Source organism: Rhinopithecus roxellana, chromosome 18 (assembly GCF_007565055.1).
Source record: "Rhinopithecus roxellana isolate Shanxi Qingling chromosome 18, ASM756505v1, whole genome shotgun sequence".
Classification (NCBI taxonomy): Eukaryota; Metazoa; Chordata; class Mammalia; order Primates; family Cercopithecidae; genus Rhinopithecus; species Rhinopithecus roxellana.
In genome coordinates this window covers 26180399-26201079 of record NC_044566.1, presented here as the reverse complement: position 1 = coordinate 26201079, position 20681 = coordinate 26180399, and the positions used below count along the sequence as shown (strand labels likewise).

The 20681-nt window shown below is 34.8% G+C and overlaps 1 protein-coding gene across 1 annotated transcript in view; it reads left to right on the top strand.

Annotated features, from left to right (window-relative positions):
* The window catches only part of GPATCH2 (G-patch domain containing 2), a 205028-nt gene that overhangs the window by 104515 nt on the left and 79832 nt on the right, over positions 1-20681 (top strand). The window contains exon 6 of the mRNA XM_010363215.2: positions 10993-11060. Within this exon, the coding sequence (XP_010361517.1) occupies positions 10993-11060 (68 nt within the window). The remainder of the gene's footprint in view (positions 1-10992; positions 11061-20681) is intronic.

Below are 20681 nucleotides of genomic sequence, written 5' to 3'. Positions count from 1 at the left end.
AAAAAAAAAAGGATGTTATTGGCCATATCCCAGGTACCATGAAGTACAAAGAAGGGCACAAGGCACATGCCAACTGAGTTAGTCACTTGAACTTTCCTTAGAAACTTCACCACCTGGTGACTACACATATCTCTTATTGTCCAGAACGCACCTCACAGGAGGTGAGTTGTCTCTGGCTGCCTGACTGACTTTATAAACCAGTGCTTTCCAACCTTTTTTGACACCAGGGACTGGTTTCCTGGAAGACAGTTTTTCCACAAACTGAGGGTAGGGGGATGGTTTGGGGATGAGTCAAGCACATTACATTTATTGTGCACTGTATTTCTATTATTAATACATTGTAATACATAATGAAATAATTATATCATTATTACATTGCAATACATAATGAAAAACTTCTACAGCTCACCATAATGTAGAATTAGTGGGAGCACTCAGTTTGTTTTCCTGAGACTAGACAGTCCCCTCTGGGGCTGATGGGACACAGTGACAGATCATCAGGCATTAGATTCTCATAAGGAACACACAACCTTGATCCCTTGCATGCACAATTCAATTGGGATCACACTCCTATGAGAATTAAATGCCACCACTGATCTAACAGGAGGCAGGGCTTAGGTGCTAATGTGAGCAGTGGGGAGCAGCTGTGAATACAGATGAAGCTTTGCTTGCTCATCTGCTGTTCACCTTCTGCTGTGTGGCCTGGTTGCGGTCCCTTGCTGTAAACAACCAGACTTGGGATAGACATTTACTTCTATTAAGGTAAAGCTATTAACTCTTTCAAAAATGTGAGAGTCTGACTGTGGTTATTTACTTAAAATAGATATTGGCCAAAAAATGTTAAAAGTTTTAGGTTACTTGGGATTTTTGTTGTCATTTATTGAGTATGTAATATGCTAAGATTATACTTACACTGCTATTTGTTAACTAATATTTGACCTCTTTTTAATTAACTCATTCACTCATTTATTCATACCGCAAATAGTTTGCAATATGTTGTACATTTGTACTTTTTCCTTCCCCCATCTAATCATGATTACATACTTTTTTTTTAGCTGTGGTAATTTTTAGTGCAATTAACAGTATAAGGTCTTGAACTGCATCAGATAAGATTGAATGATTGAATGATTGCCTGAGTGTTTGCTTTAGAATAGCTTGTACAGAGCAATATTTTAAGTGTTTTATTTGCTAAATATAAACCACATTAAGTTGTCAGTTTAGAAGTGTTGAGACTATCAGCATTTTTCTTATAAATTACCATTTGTCCTTGAGATTCTTAGAAATACATTTTTAATTATGAAAACCAGCTGTAATTTTTTCCCTTGATGTAAATTAAGGTTTTATGCAACACCACTATCAAGTTAAGAAGAAATTGACTAGTTTATAAAAACAGTTTGAAAAATAGTAGAAATAATACCCAGTTCAAAAAGTATGCACAATGGATGATGTGACACATTGTTGAATAATGTGGAAAGAAAATAAATTTTAGCTGCCAAAATGTTGATCATGTGATTTTGAGTACCGAAATAATTTAAGTAGTTTATAAGCAAGCACTTAAAAGTTTTCCTAGTCTGCTTATATTCCTAAATAAATTTTTTTAATGTGCCTGTAGAATTTTTTTCAAAAAGCTGTATTAATAATGTGTTATGTCCTCAAACATGTTTGCTGAATCTCATCATTATCTTCACTACCGTATTGCCCTCTGACCTCTTCTGCTACCCCCCAAAAAATTAAAAAGAAGACAATTAATTTTACATGTATTGAGCTTCAATATGCATAATTCTCCCTAGGAATGAACTATTGACATCTCTTTTGTTTTTAAGTCTTATCCTTTATATAATAGGCTCTATGTAACCTAAGCAACAAGGAGAAAATACTTTCTGGCTTTTATTTTCTATGTATGTGGGTTTTTTTTTTTAACCTTTGGTAAAATTGTGGGAAATAGGAATGAAGACTTTAAACATAAAATAGAACGTTTATTCATGTATGAAATTCTTTAAAATAGTTGAACATTACTTTTAAAGAATGACTTAAATGTCCAGAGAGATAAAAAAAGATTTTTATAAACAAATTCCTTGGCAGCAACTACGTTATGTGCTATATATTTCAGGATAATAATAAAGGCTTACTGCGAGTCAGTGTGTCATATCCCAGTGGTGTCTAGTGAGATGGAGGGTTATCTTATATGTCAGCTAGATAACCCTCTGAACCATTTTGAGCAGGCAAGATAATGGGACTGAATTCTGAAATGAAGGTTGAAATATACTGGAATATTGTTACATGTAAGAACAATAACTTTTTAAAATAAACGTAGTCACCTTTTGACATGATTAGATATATTTGCTAATAATTTTTAATAGAGTATCTTCAGGTGAATAGATTGGGTAAAGGATGAAGTGAATCAAATATATGATTGTATGTTTAAATAGATAAATACAAATTACAAATTTTCCCACATACGGGAAGCTTTTATTATTAGGAAGCTGCTGAGCAAAAACTGAAATTTGTTTTCTTCTCTATTATGAATACTGAATGGACATTTCCTAATACAAGCAAGGTTTTGCCTTCTTGACTGCTATTTCATTTTAAATATAAAATTACTCCCTCCCAAACATAGGAGCAACAATGTAGAAATTTTTTAAATTGCTTTAGATTACTGTGTTTCCAGGATAGTATTTTCATAAACCATTACATAAAATATTAATATTTTTTAAAATTAAAAATTCTTTCAAGTTTTTAAATTCAGTCTTCTTTGTGTTTGCCTCCAAAGTCAGTTTGCCAATCCTAAATATAAACTTAATTTTGAGAAGTTGTATGTGTTTGTGTATTGAACGAGTCCCCAAAACAATTTATTTTTAAATGCAGATGTGAATTGCTTTGATATGAATTAAGAAAATCCACATTTAGATTATCATGGTATATAAATTAGAATTTTAGAAGATATATAGATTGCCAATATAATCCAAGCATATAGCAGTGGGATGAAATGATAAAAGTTTTTTACACCATCTTACATACAATTTTGTTTATTACTTTGTGATTTATTCGTAAAAGAAGATCTTTATGCACAGTGGATTTTACATAAACATACGTGGACACATCCTTATTTTCTTGACTCTTATAATATTGCAAGCTTCATAAATGAGGGATTTAGGAAGCCTTTGGTCAGCCAGTAGAGGCCACTCACAGCTTGTTACTAAAACTGGATGGCGAAGTGAAACTCTTTACTATCAGTATTGGGCATCATTCTGATCGATTAATTTTTAGTTCCTTACTTAACAAAAATAGTATTACGATGGAGTGGTATGAAAAAAGTTGTTGCTGTATTTGTTTCTGAATTATGTACTGATTAATCTTTTCTGTGAAAGCATTTAGATTTTTCATTAGTAGTATATACCAGAAATGAGAATTTATGTATTTAATAATTAGATGTATGATTATTGTAATAGACCAATAATTCTAAATTTTTAATTATCAATGCAGATTGGCTTTAACTAGGAAAAAAATTGTTTAAAATGAAGATTTAAAACAATGACATTGTTTAGTTTTATGTTAAAAACATAATTGCTAATGTTGTCATACATACAACTATATGTGTATGTATATATTTCTAAACTTTAGTGTAATTTTCATTCTGTCATTTCATAGAGAACTATATGTGCTGCTCTTAAGAATATAGTAAGATCACTTTGAAACTAGCTGAAGTCTATGTCTTTATTCACTACTTAATGCAATGCTATCAGCTGTAAGGTTAGCATCTTCCCTGCAACACACATATGGATTCCTCTAGGAAGGCTAATCCTCAATAGAAAGGCAAGCTTTGTACTTCTCTGTGGTTTATTTCTGGCTTTTTTTTTTTTTTTAACCTTTCTGGTTTAAAGATGTAATCATGTATTTAGATTTATATCTGCTTTCAAAGGAAAAATAGCCTAAGTTCTCTAATTTTCCCCACGTTCTTTCACATACTCTCATCGTGGAGTGTTTGCTCCCCTCTACTACACTTTGTAAATGTTATCCTTCTTTTGCTGTAATGATTAATAGGGAAGCCATTTGTTATTCTTGTTAGTCCTTCTATAATATGTGCTGGTAACCCTGTTTAGTGCTGCGCTGCCCTGCATTGCGTATACTTAAAATAGCCCACATGCTACCCAGAAGTTACAGGCAAGGTCTAGAGTATCCTTGGCTGAAGGTTTTCCTAGAGTGTATTCCAGATTCAGGCCATCATTTCCTGGGACAAATCCCCAAATACAGAAAACATTGGTTTTGATGTGTTTTTTTTGTTTGTTTTTTTGTTTGTTTGTTTGTTTGTTTGTTTTTTGCAGTCTCCCTGTAGGGGAAAAAGTACTAGGTGGTAAATTGGACAATTTTGATTCAAAGTTAGCTTAATTCAGTCCCTATCATCTAGGGCATGTGCCTTCACCTCTGTGAGTGTTAGTTTCTTCACTATTATTTGAGAATAATGATGTTTCTTCACTCTAAGCACATTTGTTTATGAAAAGCAAGCCATAAAGCAGGCTATAAAGAACAGGAGTGACTGGACACCGTAGCTCATGCCCGTAATCCCAGTACTTGGGGAGGCTGAGGTGGGAAGATTACTTGAGGCTGGAAGTTCAAGACCAGTGCACCCAACATAGCAGGGCCCCAGCTCTCTACAAAATTTTAAAAAGTAACTGGGCATGGTGGTATGCACCTGTAGTCCTAGCTGCTCCAGCAACTGAGGCAGGGGAATTGCTTGAGCCCAGGAGTTTGAGGGTGCAGTGAGCTGTCATTAAGCTATGAGTTGTGAGTACTCTTGCTTGGGCAATAGAATGAGACCTTGTCTCAAATGAGTAAATACACTTACATAAATTTAAACAAATAAAAATAGGGATATTATTATTAATGACAATAGAAATATTTCTAATTATATTAATTTTTGATATATCTTTTGTGCTCATTATTACACATTCTTTGTCAGTTTGTTCATGCTTAAGTCCTACCAAGAAAGATTTAAAATTGCATTGTAAAAACATAACAAACGATACAGAATTTTTATTTTCACCTTGACTAACAGGTAAAAATAATCAGTTTCACCCACTATACTATAATTTAGATAACATGAATGCTATGAATAGTCAATACTATATAGGTCCTAGTTCAAAGTCTTTTCCTAAAAGTCATACAGTGTGAGCTCTGCTAATAAGAGCAAGATTGCTTGTGAATATTGGTATTTTTAAAGGTATGAATGATAGGAACCTGGTATGGCTTTTTGTACCATTATTAGATTTTATAAAATTCCAAACTTTGAGGTATTTTCTCCGTTGGAAAACTGAGTTATATTGTATAACCTTGGTGATTTTCTACAACAGTTTTGAACACTCCTGTAATTCAGTTGTCCTCAGGAATGGATCATCTTCCTTCCTGAATATTCTTTCTAAGAGGACATTGTCTGAAACTAAAACATCTGGTAGGTAAGGATTTCTAGTGACTTCTCCCTAGCATTAGACACATTACCAGGCATACATTAGATGTTCGTTTTTATGACATATATTTCATATGCACCAATTTTTTCATTTCTTGTAGCCAGTGATGAGGATTTTTCCTGGCCTGCCATATGAATACATTTTTACTTTAATAGAAATCTAGACAGATAAAGGTGAAATATGAATTATTATGTGAATTATATTTACTAATATTTTTCGGTTTAAAAAACAACAATCAAAACAACCCTTGGAATTAGAGGAGCTCCATAACTTGACTTTTATCAAGACATCAAAAAGATTAGTTCAATGTAACAATATAACTAAAATCACCCAATTGAAAGGGAACACATATAACTTATTACATGGTAAGGTTAAACATAATTTTATATGTGCGTTAGGTTACTAGTTTAATTGTACCAACTAAGCAGTATTGAATTTAGAATAAGAAGCTCTCGGTGGCTGCATAAGGTGCTAGATCACATTGGCAAGTAAGTAAGGATCAGCTTAGGGAAAGCCTTGCATGCATATCTCATTAGTTTTCATTTTACTTTCAGTGTAGAGCCATGGATGGCTGTGGAATGAGAAAGTTGACATGTGAAAAGCAGCAATTTAGAAAGTTGAATTTGGCACATTGGTAAGATGTATTGGAGCAGGGGGAGATAAATTGCATGCAACTCCCTTCTTAGAGATGATTTTTTATTCCTCTTAAATCAGATAAGTACTTTGTTTCCTTTTAATCTTATAAATGATATCCAATTTATGCTCCTTGAATTATCACTTTTTGTATTTTCTTTAAAAGCAATTCTAAAGTAATTTTTACATTTTTGTATGTTGCTTTAAAAGTAATTTTAATGTTATTTCCTTGAATATGTTTCTCATCCCCAAACAGATTGTGCTTTTTGTGATTTGTGACCACTCTGTAATAAGAATAGGTGATACAATGAAATATTTTATTCATTCCTCCAACTATCTTGTAACAGAACTTTTAAAACACCAATAAAAAACAAAAGTGCGCTCATATGAAATGCTTTCGAAGAATCTTCCTTTATTCTTCTGTATGGAGATAAATATTCAACACATTTATTTCAATGTCTATTAATTAAAATGAATTACTGTAAAACATTTAGAATATTATTTTACTTAAAAGTCTTGTTTCTTTCTTCAAAGAAGTTGAGTCAAATTAATAATTGCTATAAGAGAAACCAGAAACCTCTGGGTCTTGACAAGCTGGCCCGGAGCCTGAGGCAGTGCCTCCCGACAGCCTGGAGACCAGGCATATTCGATTGACCAGTCTTCACAAAATGGAAAGGCCTTCTTTTGAATGGCAGCTTGCCCACGTAAGTGTTTGTCAGTGTGGGCACTGAAGCAGAGTAGAATTTGGAAGGCAAATAAAATATAGTTGAAAAGCAGAGCAAAAATTGAAGGGGACCAGCCGTACTAGAAGGAGGGAAGAAAGGTGGATGGTTTCTTGTTCTTACATGTGGCCATGAAAAGAAACTTCATTAATTTACAGAAGGAATCTTAATCATTGAGAATATAAGTAAGATATCATCCATATTGAATGGCCTCTGTATTAATCTTACAAGACTCTTGTGTCTCAGAGAAGTTTACCAGATTTGGAAGGTTATTTGTTTGGTTACATAATTGTGAAAGAATAGTATAGCATGCATTGGATTTGATAATGCCACAAGTAAATGAAAATGAGAAGTAAAACCAACTTTTTATCTTTTAAGTAAAATCATGACATTGGTGTCAATACATCAGGGACAAAAAGAATAAGAAATTGCTTTTAATATGTCTAATAACTTTGAGAGAACAGATATTTTGTCATTGATAATTATCATTTAGCAGAATTTCCAATATATTGGTGCATATTGACCTCCTGAATCGATAGTGGTACTTGTACAACTGTTGTTAAATTTTCATCTCTTGCTACTACATTCTTATTTCCTGACATTGATAATATTTAAGCAACAGCAAAATCTATGACCCATGTGATCGTTTAGAATTAGGACACAAAAGTTATGTTATCTAGAAACCATCAACTCCTTTCTAACTTTCAGTTTACTTCCTAAGACTTTGTGTGATAAACATCTAATAAAAAGAAATATATCTGCTTTATTTCGGATTGTAGTCGTTATTTATGTAGTAATATTTCACAAATGAATCATAAGGATTCAGGGTGTGTAATGTGATGTCTAAGGTTATCAACATTAATATTGGCTAATTACATAAATGATTGTCTCCAGGGTTTTGTCAGTTATAAGAATTGGATTGTGAAGACACTGTTTCTCATGAAGAACAGAATACCTGTTTCCTACCTAATCTTATGGAATTCTTATGGAATACAATGTATTTTTCTCACTAATAAACTTTACTATATGAATTTTTTTTAGATATTTAAAGTGAAACAATTTCTTAAAATTTGTGATTTCTGAGACAGTTCTGAAATCAGTAGAAAGCATATGTTTTGGAGAAGAAAACAGTCACCATACTTAATTGTATGCTAGAATTTAATACTTTGATCTAATGTTTAAAACTGCTTCTTTAATTTTTATAAAGATTATTTTCTTTTTTTTTTTTTTTTTTTTTTTTTTTTTTTCACTTTATTTATTTATTTATTTTTTTTTGACATTTAAATTTCATCAATTATCCCATAAATGTCCTTTTTCTTTTTTTTTTTTTTTTTTATTATACTTTAAGTTCTAGGGTACATGTGCATAACGTGCAGGTTTGTTACATATGTATACTTATGCCATATTTTCTATCTTGAATAAATGATGAAACTTTTAGAAAGAATTCCTTAAGTGTGTTCCTTGAAGTTTGACAGTATTTTGAAGTATTCTCCTAATAATCAAATTAAACATGTTTTAAAGTTTAAAATTCACTAAAACTTCAGTATAACACTGCTTTCCACAAGCTGAATTCTATATTAAAGATATTATTCTCAACTTTTAGGTAAGTGTGTCTAGTTGCCACAGTAGCAAAAGGTTCCCGTTTTAAGAACATTTTGCTCCTGAGACAGACCACTGACATTGACCCTGAAGAGATCATGATATGTTGCTTTATTTCATTAAAAAAAGTAAATTTCTAAACTGTGCCTATTTTTGCATATCTTTAAAAGTAAAACAAAAATTTAGTTAAAATAACAATAAAGGATAGTCACCTCTGTCTTTTTAAAGGGATCATGTACTAGGTAAGTATGTAAAATCATGTAAATATCTACACTTGAAACTGTAAATCTTTTGTGGGTTACTTGCCGCAATTGAATTGAGCTTACAGTTTTTTTATACATATATATGATTGCTGAGAAATACCTAGTATGATTATTTCTGACTAGATTGAAAGCTTACATTTGTATTATGGTATAAATTAGCTATAAATTCTGTTTTATTGTATTCAGTTGCTTTGTTTTCATCAGGCAATTTATCACATGGGTGTATGTGAAATTTCTTTATTTATTAAATTTCAGATTATGTATTTCAAACCAGAGCAAGACTTAAACATTTTTCCATAAGTATAGCTTCAGGTAAACAAGCAATTTTAGTCCTGAAAATAGCTTCTGCTTCTGTCAACACGTTGTTTATTTTTTCTCTGAGATAAAAAGTTTAGTTTTCTGATATTTGTACCGAGATAAAGTCAGTAAACAAGATTAATATAGTGTGGAAAAGGTTGTCAGCAGCCTTGGCAAAGGAAATAAGTTGCCTGTACATAGAACATACTGTAAACTGAATAAAAGTGTCAGGTCCACCATGAGATAATGTGATCATGAACCTCTAACAAAGCATGACATAGGCACAGTCGGTTTTTCTCATAGCCACAGTGTAGAAAATGGATTACGGTATTCCAGGGATACCCACTGGAATAGCATGAAAACCTCATTTTGAGATGAATGCAGGATGCAGTCCTGGAGTTGAGCCACATGTTTACCTGTGGTGCTCAAACCATAGGGTTATTAATGTCATCATCTGTGCACATTTGCAGTATTTGCATTTCTTGGAATTTCTGAGTATATGCTGGCATTCTTGTAACCCAAGTGATACTAGAAGAAGTAAGGTTTTGAAAATGTTAGGGTGTTCTCTAAGAGGAATTTTATTACTGTCTCATGCTTTTCAACCCCCATCCTATATAGATGGCACTTCTATAATTACGGAGGGTTTTTTTTGTTGTTGTTAAAATGGAACATAACTTAAAGCCTTTTGCTGTAAATGTATGCCTTGTCAATTGTGATTGATAGATTCATTCCTGTGCAGTGCTATGTTCCCTTTGAGAACCATCTATGTAAGAAAGTTATGAAATTCTAAAAAAAAAAAAAAAAATAGGAGTAGCTTACTTCAGATTTTAAATTTTATTTAGAAATAAAGGAGTGAAAATATTTTTCTCTTAGATGAAATTGTATTTTGTACTATGTATATACACAGATGACTCCTATCTTCTCGGCGAAACTATGAAAAGGGTTGCTCACCACTTCCTTGATCTAAGTTTTTGTATATATTTAAATGTATGTGTTATAATACATGTTATTTATATTTAGGATCTAGCTACAAGTACATTGGTCCTCGGAAATATCTGCTTAACACTAATCTAATTAAACTTTTTTTTTAATATAATAAGTCACATAATAAGTCTGTGTTTTTTAAAAGGATATTTACACTATTGTAAATAGTCTTTTATTTATTTATTTATTTATTATTTTGAGACAGAGTCTTGCTCTGTCACCCAGGCTGGAGTGCAGTGACAAGCTGGCAGTTCACTGCAGCCTCTGCCTCCTGGACGCAAGCGATTCTGCTGCCTCAGCCTCCCGAGTAGCTGGGATTACAGGTGCGTGCCACCACTCCTGGCTAATTTTTGCATTTTTAGTATAGACGGGGTTTCACCATGTTGGCCAGGCTGGTCTCAAACTCCTGACCTCAGGTGATCCGCCCACCTCAGCCTCCCAAAGTGCTGGGATTGCAGGCGTGAGCCACTGTGCCCGGCCAAGATTTTTTTTAAATAGTCTTAAAAATCTAGGAGAGGGGTCGGGCCCCGTGGCTCACGCCTATAATCCCAACACTTTGGGAGGGCGAGGCGGGCCAATCACGAGGTCAGGAGATCAAGACCATCCTGGCTAACACGGTGAAACCCCGTCTCTACTAAAAACACAAAAAATTAGCCGGGCGTTGTGGCGGGCGCCTGTAGTCCCAGCTATTGGGGAGGCTGAGGCAGGAGAATGGCGTGAACCTGGGAGGCGGAGCTTGCAGTGAGCTGAGATCGGGCCACTGCACTGTAGCCTGGGGGACAGAGCGAGACTGCATCTCCAAAAAAAAAAAAAAAAAAAAATCTAGCAGAGGAAATACACTAGACCAAAACAAGTAGAGTATTCTTACCAGGAATTAAATTATACTTTTGATCCATGCAATGTTGTCAGAGATATGAAAATCTTGTATTCTCAATTTTAGAGTGATGTCCTCAAATTGATATATCACTATTATCCATGGTCGTTTTATATACAAATCTGAAATTTATTTTTTCTTTTTAAATTTCCCTGTAGGTACCCACTCCTGGCCCAGTGGGTAACAAGAGAATGGTTCATTTTTCTCCAGATTCTCATCACCATGAGTGAGTACTCAATGTGTTTATATAACCTTATTGAAGTATTCTACTTAGCTCTTTGGGGAAATTATTAGCTACTACTAGTAAACCTGGTTTAATTTGTACTTTTTAAAAAGAGTAAGTATAATTTACCATTGGTAATAATGTAAGAACAATTTAAATGAAAACCATGACAAAATTTAAATGGAGATTTTTAAATATAGTTATTCTGTTATTTGTGATAGTATTTGAAATCATGCATTATTGAAATGTATGTATTATCTTTAAAAATTTAAATTTTCATTACATTGAGTAGCATCAAGCTTTCCTACACCTCCATCCTTATTCTCTATCCCAACCCTTCTAAAATACTAAAATGAAGAGTACTAAGCCAGGCATGGTGGCTCATGCCCGTAATCCCAGCACTTTGGGAGGCTGAGGAGGGCAGATCACCTGAGGTCAGGAGTTTGAGACCAGCCTGGCCAACATGGCGAAACCCATCTCTACTAAAAATACAAAAATTATCCAGGCATGGTGGCACATGCCTATAATCCCAGCTACTCAGGAGCTGAGGAAGGAGAATCGCTTGAACCCAGGAGGTGGAAGTTGCAGTTAGCTGAGATCATGCCTCTGTACTCCAGCTTCGGCAGCAGAGCGAGACTCCATCACAGACGGAAAAAAAAAAAAAAAAAAAGAGTAAAAGACTGTGTTGTTGTTTTTTTTGTTTGTTTTTTGTTTTTTGTTTTTTTGGGGGGGCGGGGGAGGCCAAGCGTGGTGGCTCAGGGCTGTAATCTCAGCACTTTGGGAGGCCAAGGTGGACAGATCACCTGAGGTCAGGAGTTCGAGACCAGCCTGGCCAACATATCGTGAAACCCAGTCTCTACTAAAAATACAAAAATCAGCTGGTCGTGGTGGTGCATGCCTGTAGTCCCAGCTACTTGGGAAGCTGAGACAGGAGACTCACTTGAACCTGGGAGGCAGAGGTTACAGTGAGCAGAGGCATTCCAGCCTGGAAAACAGGGCGAGACTCCCATCTCTCAAAAAAAAAAAAAAAAAAAAAAAAAAAGACTGGTTTTTTTTTTTTTCTAATTACTTCTCTACTTCCTGCTACTGCCAAGCATTTGGTAATAATACAAAGAGCTGTGAAACAACCAGAATGTATTTCCATTTTGCAACAAAAGGAGGAGACTACTTACTAGATAATTTTTAAAAATTAAGTAGTTGTAGCTTTGACTTTGGTAAATTATTGCTTGAATTTCCATGGGTTAATTCTATCTGTAAATACATCTTTGTTGGAAAAGCTTAACTTATTGTGTATTTTAGATCAATACCATATATCTCCTGCAAATTTGATTGAACTTTTAAAAAGGCCTTTGGGAAGACATGAATTAATTATTGAATAAATTTTTTGTGGCAAGCAAACATATTAGGATCCATTAGTTTCTATTTTTTAAAATCACTACTTAACAAATAAAAAATAGAGATTATTGTTCAGATATAGCAAAATGATATAATAATCTTATAGTGGCCTATAAATTCAAAGTGCATGCATAGACTATAGAATTGTGGAGAAGGTAGGCTATTTCTTTTTTTTTTTTTTTTTTTTCCTTGAGACAGAGTCTCGTTCTTGTCGCCCAGGCTGGAGTGCAGTGGCGCAATCTCGGCTAACTGCACTCTCTGCCTCCCGGGTTCAAGGGATTCTTCTGCATCAGCCTCTTGAGTATCTGGGACTACAGGCGCGTGCCACCACACCCGGCTAATTTTTGTGTTTTTAGCAGAGATGGGGTTTCCCCATGTTGGCCAGGCTGGTCTCAAACCACTGACCTCAGGCCTTCCGCCTGCCTCAGCCTCCCAAAGTGCTGGAAATACAGGTGTGAACCACTACATCTGGCCTAAGGTACGCTATTTCAACAAAAGTTCTCATTCAGGAAATGAGATACTTAATACTCAGCATGTCACAACGCATATGTCCAGTTTGGCAAGCAATTCCCTCTCTCCTCTCTTGGAGAACCTAACTTGTTATTCTTCCTCTGAAGATCTCAACTGGTATGTTCATAGCAGCAGATGCCTTAAAGGGTACTGCACAGTTTTATCAGCCCATTTCTTGTTGGTGAAAGTAAGAGGTTTGTCATCTGCCTAAGGAACTAAGCAGTCACAGACTCTTGTTGACCAAGTTATTTATTTCAGCACTAGCATTTCATCAAAAATATAGTGGTTTCTGTTGTATTTGTTGTTACAATTTCATGCCAGCAAATGCTGCTGGCCTCCATGTTCTTCCTCTACTCTTAGTCTCCTTAGTTTAATGGCTTCTGCCCTGAGGCAGTTCAAAGCCATGGCCTCCAGCAAGTAGGTATAGGTCTTTAGGAAATCTTTTTCAGCAGGCTCATGCTTTTTGTCAGAGAAATCCTACAGAGAGGTATTCAGGAAGATCTAGACTAGAGTCATTTTGCTTGTTAAATCTACCTTCCATGCCACTGCCTGTTTCCGTTTAGGGGTTCCAAACGTGGTTTCCCCAGCTGCAATTGCCTGATTATAAGACTTTAATTCAATTTAGATTATATTTTGTTTTATTTATTTATTTTTTTAAAGACAGGGTCTTGCTCTGTTGCTCAGTCACTCTCATGGCTCACTGAAGCCTCGACCTCCCAGGCTCAAGTGGTCCTCCGGCCTCAACTCCACAAGTAGCTGGGACCACAAGCATGGGCCACCATGCCTGGCTAATTTTTCTTTTTTTTGGTAGACATGTGGTCTCACCGTGTTGCCCAGGCTAGTCATGAACTCCTGGGCTCAAACAATCATACCACCTCCACCTCCCAAAGTGTTGGGATTACAGCTGTGAGCCACCATGCTTGGCCTTGATAATGTTTTATAGGCTTATTTAGTAAGTCTGTATTTTCATCCCTTTATTCAGGCCCATCCCTTACCTATGTAGAGCCAATGAGGAGGAGGTCCCTTACAGATCCCACTCTTGACAAGGAGAAGCCACAGGACACCACATCATGGGAATTTTCTTTTACAGAAATAAATAAGTATGTAGGCAATGTTGTGCAGACACAAACACACACAGACTTCCAGTTAAGTTACATAGGTTGATGCCCTTCTAGGGACTGGCCTGCCTGTCTGCCTTAAAACTGACTCCATTTTACTTCAGCTTGTCTCTTTTATTGCTCTAGGAGAAAAACTCAGTATCTGAAATGTTCCCATCAGCTCCTTTAACAGAAGAAAGTATATGGCCAGTATCCACTCTGGCCAGAGAGTTTTAGTTATATGGTTTCCCAACTTCCTAGCTGGAATAAGTGATTCTATACTGCCTGTTACCCTTCTTCCATTCCTCCTGCTCCGTGAGTTAGATACATGAAACTGACTCTTATTATCAAATTCAGCATCTCATAGTAGAAAAACTAAGGTGCTCATACCCTCAGGATATACAAATAATTTCTAGCAGAATCACCAGTAGTTTTAAGGGAGTCAATTTTCAAATCCCTTGCTTCCATGTATAAACGTCTTTCCTGAAAATTATCAGCCCCGGTTATTTTGCTGGTTCTTACTTTTCCCAGTGGCTTTCTTCTTCCTTAGGGAAAAAAGACACCCCTACCAATCCTAATCTTTGGTGCACGCTATAAAATCTTTCCGGGCTCTAAACAGATATTTCAAATATTGTGCTGATATTGATGTTGAGGGATTGGATTTAATGAATAAATCACAAAGCATTTTGCTATTTAGGTATACAGTTTCTAATTTTATTTCATGTTTATTTTATTTATTTTATTTTTTATTTTGACATGAATTCTCACTCTGTCACCCAGGCTGGAGTGCAGTGGCATGATCTCAGCTCACTGCAACCTCCACCTCCCAGTTCAAATGATTCTCCTGCCTCAGCCTCCAGAGTAACTGTGACTACAGGTGTGCGCCACCATGCCCAGATAATTTTTTTTTGGATTTTTTTGGTAAAGACAGGGTTTCACTGTGTTGGCCAGGCTGGTCTCGAATTCCTGACTGCAGGTGATTTGCCCGCCTCAGCCTCCCTGAGTGCTAGGATTACAGATGTGAGCCACTGTACCCGGCCTCTAATTCTTTTTTTTCAGCAACTGCTAGATTATTAAAAATATTTCTTAACCTAGAAGTCATTTTGTGACTTTGGGCATAAAACTCCAAAAGACTTTAAATAATCACGTGACTGTGCTAACCAGGTTCCTTTTATTTCCATTTACCAGTTTGTGTGAACAAGGTTTCTGAGCACTCTATGGAATTAAAAGATGGTAATAGAATTGACACTAAAAAACGTACTCATCAATGAACTATGGCGGGAAAGCTCATTAATGATGCCTTTCTAATAAAATTTTATTTTTTATGTTTACTGTTGTTTTATTTTTTGTGTTTACTGTTACCCAATATATGATTATATATTAAATATATGTTAAACAGGAGTTAAGGAGAAAAATAAACTATGTAAAGTTTTCAACTTTTAAAGAAATGTGCATCCTGGTTTGGTTTTTGTTTTAAATAAATGGTGGAGGATATCAAATCACAGTAATATTTATATACCAATGTATATATTTCAAAGAGTAGCGCAATGGTTTTATTTTAAATTATCAATATATTGATAATTTATAATCAATTATAATTGATAGAAAATTAAATCCTTGCAAATGTTTAAAATTTTGTTGAAAAATGTTAGATGTCTTCCTAACATTACGTGAGGAGAGTGTTTTCATAACTATTTCAGGCAATACATATTCAAAAATGGTAAAGACCACTGTTGTATAGCATGTTTTCAGGAAAAAGTAACAGAATATTCTACAAGTAATGGTTTAAACAAATAGCAGTTTAGTTTCCTGGTAGAACCCGAAATCTGGAAGGAGGCAATTGCAGAGCTATTGAGGAAGCAGTAGTAATATCTGCTATAACCTCCTTTAGGGAATCATTGGTGTTTCCCCTCAAATTCCTATCAGCATTCTCTGTATCTCCTATTTTTTTCTTTTTTATTTTTACTTGATTGTGGTATTTATCATATTATTATTTGTTATATAATTGTAAAATGCATGTTTTATTCCCATTGATGGACCAAGAACTTGCCGAGGTTGGAGACTTTGTCTTGTACTTTGAATCTCTTACATTGTACGTCACAATGCGTTACACTCAAATCATAGGCCTCGGTTCGAGATTATCAAATTCTACTGCTAGCTAGTGATGGAAAGCATCCATGAAGGCACCAACTGAATACTTGTTAAATACAATTGATAATTGGCAGAAGAAGCAAATACTAGAGCTAGAACGAACCTTAGGTGCTGTCCAGTCCAGTCACTTGAATTTTATAGATGAGAACTTGAGGCTCAGAAAGACTCAGTTCAGAGACTAGCTTGCAGAATATATAAGACAAACCACCACCAGAAATAAACACTAAAATTGGTCATCACTGGATGATGGGATTGCAGGTTCGTTTTGTGTTTTACTAGGAGCAGGTGAGGTAGGGGTACATGTTAGTATCTACCAAACTTTATTTCAGTGGACATGTTACTTTTATATTTAGAGGACGAAAAAGCCAGATGACTCACTCCAGACTGGAAAGCAGTGGCGCGACCTTGGTGCACTGCCACTTCCGCCTCCCAGGTTCAAGTGATTCTGGTGCCTCAGCCTCCTAAGTAGCTAGGACTATAGGTGTGCACCACCATGCCCAGCCACTTTTTTGTATTTTTAGTAGATATGGGGTTTCACCATGTTACCCAGGCTGGTCTTGAACTCCTGACCTCAAGTGATCCACCCGCCTTCTCCTCCCAGAGTGCTGGGATTATAGGCGTGGGCCACTGCTCCAGGCTGCAGTCTTATTTTTGAAGACAAATACAGAAAATCCTTCCAGAGTGTCATAATATAAAAATCCAATCATTTTAATAAAATAGCACAACAATGTACAAATTGTTTTAAATACCATCTAGTAATTATTTCCTTGAAAAACATATTACTGTATTTAAAGTCCAATCATTAATGTATGATAAGTTTCTTTTAATCAGAAATATGTAGTACAGAGAAATGAAATATTGACTAAGATCAATATTGACTAAGATCAATTAGTATCTAATTTCTCAGTAAAAGTAACCTAAGTTTTGAAATTATATTTTAATTATTCTGTTGACTTTTTAAAGCTACAAATGTTAAAATGTTAAAAATAAAATTAATATATGACTACATTAAAAATATATGTAAGCATAAAAATGGAGTTACTTCTTATTAATTCAGCCTCCCTTTATGTACTCTGTAAATGGTTCCAGAAATTTTTTTTTTCCAATCACTTGTGAGATACTTGCTTTTAAATAGAGATAAATATGATTTCTTAATCGATTGTGCAATTTATATATTTTACTTTTATTTCAGTTTTAAGTAGAGGATATTTACCTGAGGAATTGTATGTAAATCAAACTTATCAAACTTATTTTAAATGCACATGGGTAACTCATTATAATCCTATGACGAATTCCTTTATAAAGCAAATACTCACCCCTTATTTTATCTTTTGTGTAAATACCGAGTTTGCTTAAAGCAAGATTTGCCTGGATTAAAGGTTATGTTCATTGGGAATACTTTTTACACTTTGAAATTTAACATCTATTGCTTTATAGTGAAAGTGTCTTTAACTCTAGATTGAGATAAATAAGAAATACAGATCGATTCCTCTTCTGATTTATTGTGATTCCCATGGGTGAGTCATTTAGTTTACATGTCTTAAGTTTAGTTATAGAATAAATATAATATAGTAACAGTCCTTTCTTATGTAAGATATTTTTACAAGGTGCTTAGGTAAAATACAGAAATTATTAAACTAGGTATGAAACATTTCAAAATGATGATGATAATGATGACATACTTTATATTGTACATTGTATTTTATTTTTTCAGACAATTTTCATATACACCACTGTTTTTAGTATTTTTTACTACCTCTCTCAAATAGTCATAGCAGGTATTAGACCCCATTTAATAAATAATTAGACTTTTCTGAAGTCACACACTACACATCACTCAACCAAAAGTTAATTAAAAAGACAAATTTATTAAGCCTCTATTAATTGTTGGTTAACATGCCAAACTTGTTAGGGTATAAGTAACGCCCTTTAGCACTTGTTTCTTTATAGAGAGTTAGAAATTAAAAGGTAATTGTTGCATGTTAAAACTTACGGAATAAAGGTTTACATATTACTATATTCCACTGTACTGTTAGGGGAAGAAAATTAATAAACATCATCTGCCAATTTCTTAGTGTTGTTTTAAGCCTTCCAAATACTGAGAGTGGTTAAGTTTATTTTATGCATGAGGAAGAAACTGAGACTCAGAAAATAAAACAATTTGTCAGAATTCACCTAATCAGTAAGTGGCAGAGCCTGTATCCAAGCTTAGGTCTTTCTGATTTAGTAACCGCATGAGGCTGAACTTCCTGAATTTACGTAAAATTCGTAGTTTAATACAAGAAAGAAAGTTTTAGCAGGGCCTCTTGAGCATAATTTTAGAGTTGACTTTTTGTTGCATAGGACATTTTATTGAGTGAGGAATACCTTTAGCATTGTGGTCTTCTAGTCCATAGAGCATAAGAACCCAAAGGAATCTTAAAAGATCACACAGCCCAGTGTTCTCATTCTTTTACCTTCATATAGAATAACATAGCAACCATAGTTGATGAAACTCCATCCTATATCTCAAGTCATTCATTTGTCCGTTCATTCAGAAGATATTTATGAGGGTGTACTAGTTGCTGGGTTTACAGTAGTGAATAAGACTACATGATCACGGTTGTTGTGATTCTCACATTACTTACAATGTGATAGAGATAATAGAGATTAGTCAGCACACACACAAATGTATAATTATACACTGACACATAAATGCATTATTATATACTGAGCTAAGTACTCTAAAGAAGAACTTGTAAAAATTGAATTTGAACTAGACATTGAGATGAGGACGGCTAATGAGATCTCTAGAATCTAAGTGAATTGGTGGCAAGAAAAGCATTTCAAGCAGAGAAAATCATATGTGTTGTGTTCAAGAAACTAAAGGAATGCTAAAACAATACAGGAAGGAAAAGCATGTGGTGTGTAATGAGACCAGAAAAGGATCAGCAAGGAGCACATGATGCCAAACCTGGTAGGTCATGTTACAGATTCTTTCTCCTAAGAGTGTTTGGAAAGCCACTTAAGGTTTTCGTTTGCTTTTGCTTATTTATTGTTCACTTGGTGTGAATGAACTCCCTGTCAATTTCTACATTGATAAATGTGCCCTATTCGCCTTTTGGCATCCTCCTTATGATTGCTACCAAGATCTGTTCTTACCTAGTCACATGGCTTCTTAATACTCTGTTGTCTTGCCCTAATTTTTATTTCCGTATCTCGATCTATGAAACCCTGTTACAGTATATTGGGTTAGGAGTTTGACATATATTTCTACTTCTTTGTCCCCCTCCCTCCTCTCTCATGTGTAATTTTTCATACTTGCAAGTCTCTTCAATAAAGTAGTTATAGTTCACAGGGAAACTGTCGGTGTAGAAGACTGTATACTATTTTAAAAGTTAATTCGTATATTTAGTGATAATCCACTTAGACCAGTGTTACCCAGCAGAAGAACTCTTTACAGTAGTGGAAACGTTATGTATTTTCACTGCCCAGTATGGTAGTTATTAAACCGCATATGCCTTTAGCACTTGAAGTGTAACTATTGCAATTAAGAAACTTAATTTTTAATATTAATTTAAATTTAAGCTGAAATGGGAGGATAACTTGATATCAGGAGTTCGAGATCAGCCTGGCCAACGTGGTGAAGCCTTGTCTCTACAAAAATACAAAAATTAGCTGGCATGGTGGAACATGCCTGTAATCCCAACCAGTTCAGAGACTGAGACAGGAGAATCACTTGAACCTAGGAGGTGGAAGTTGCAGTGAGCCGAGATTGTGCCACTGCACTCCAGCCTGGGTGATGGAGCAAGACTCTGTCTCAAAAAATTAATTAATTAATTAATTAAGTTAAATAAATTTAAATGACCATATATGGCTAGTGGCTACCATATTAGCACAGGTTTAGATCATTTTATATATACTAGAAGTTAAATGAAATTATGAGTTAAAATGAAATTATGCCTCTGAGTCCAAAAACAGAAACTTATCTCTAACAATAAAAATCCATATTACAAGTTGCAATAGCTCTTTCCTTCTGAAAAGTACATTTTTAGGAGACCTCAGTTAAGAATCTTGAGGTTGATTTTGTCCTTTTGTCTAGATATAATATTAATTGACTTCCCATGAAATCCTATACATTTCTGCTGCCTGTAGTTCAACACTGTGGGTGAGGAAAGGGGGGATTAAGAAACAGTGAGAAGGAATTAGTGTGAAACTCTGCATCTGCAGAGATCTTAGTTTTTAAAAACCTTCTTTCCTAAAGGTTTATTTTCTGGTCATTCTTAAAAAAAAAAAAAAAAAAAAAAATTCTTTCTTCTCCACAGAGTTACCGACCACAACTGCTGTACTGTACTTGAAAGAGCACTGTACTGAGAGCTCGATAGGTTATGACTATTCCTGTTACCAGCAGTGCCGCAGTAAGGAGTAAATGAAATAATATGCCAGGCTTAGTTCCTAGACCTCCCTAAAATGCGTCTGTGTCCTAGAGGGA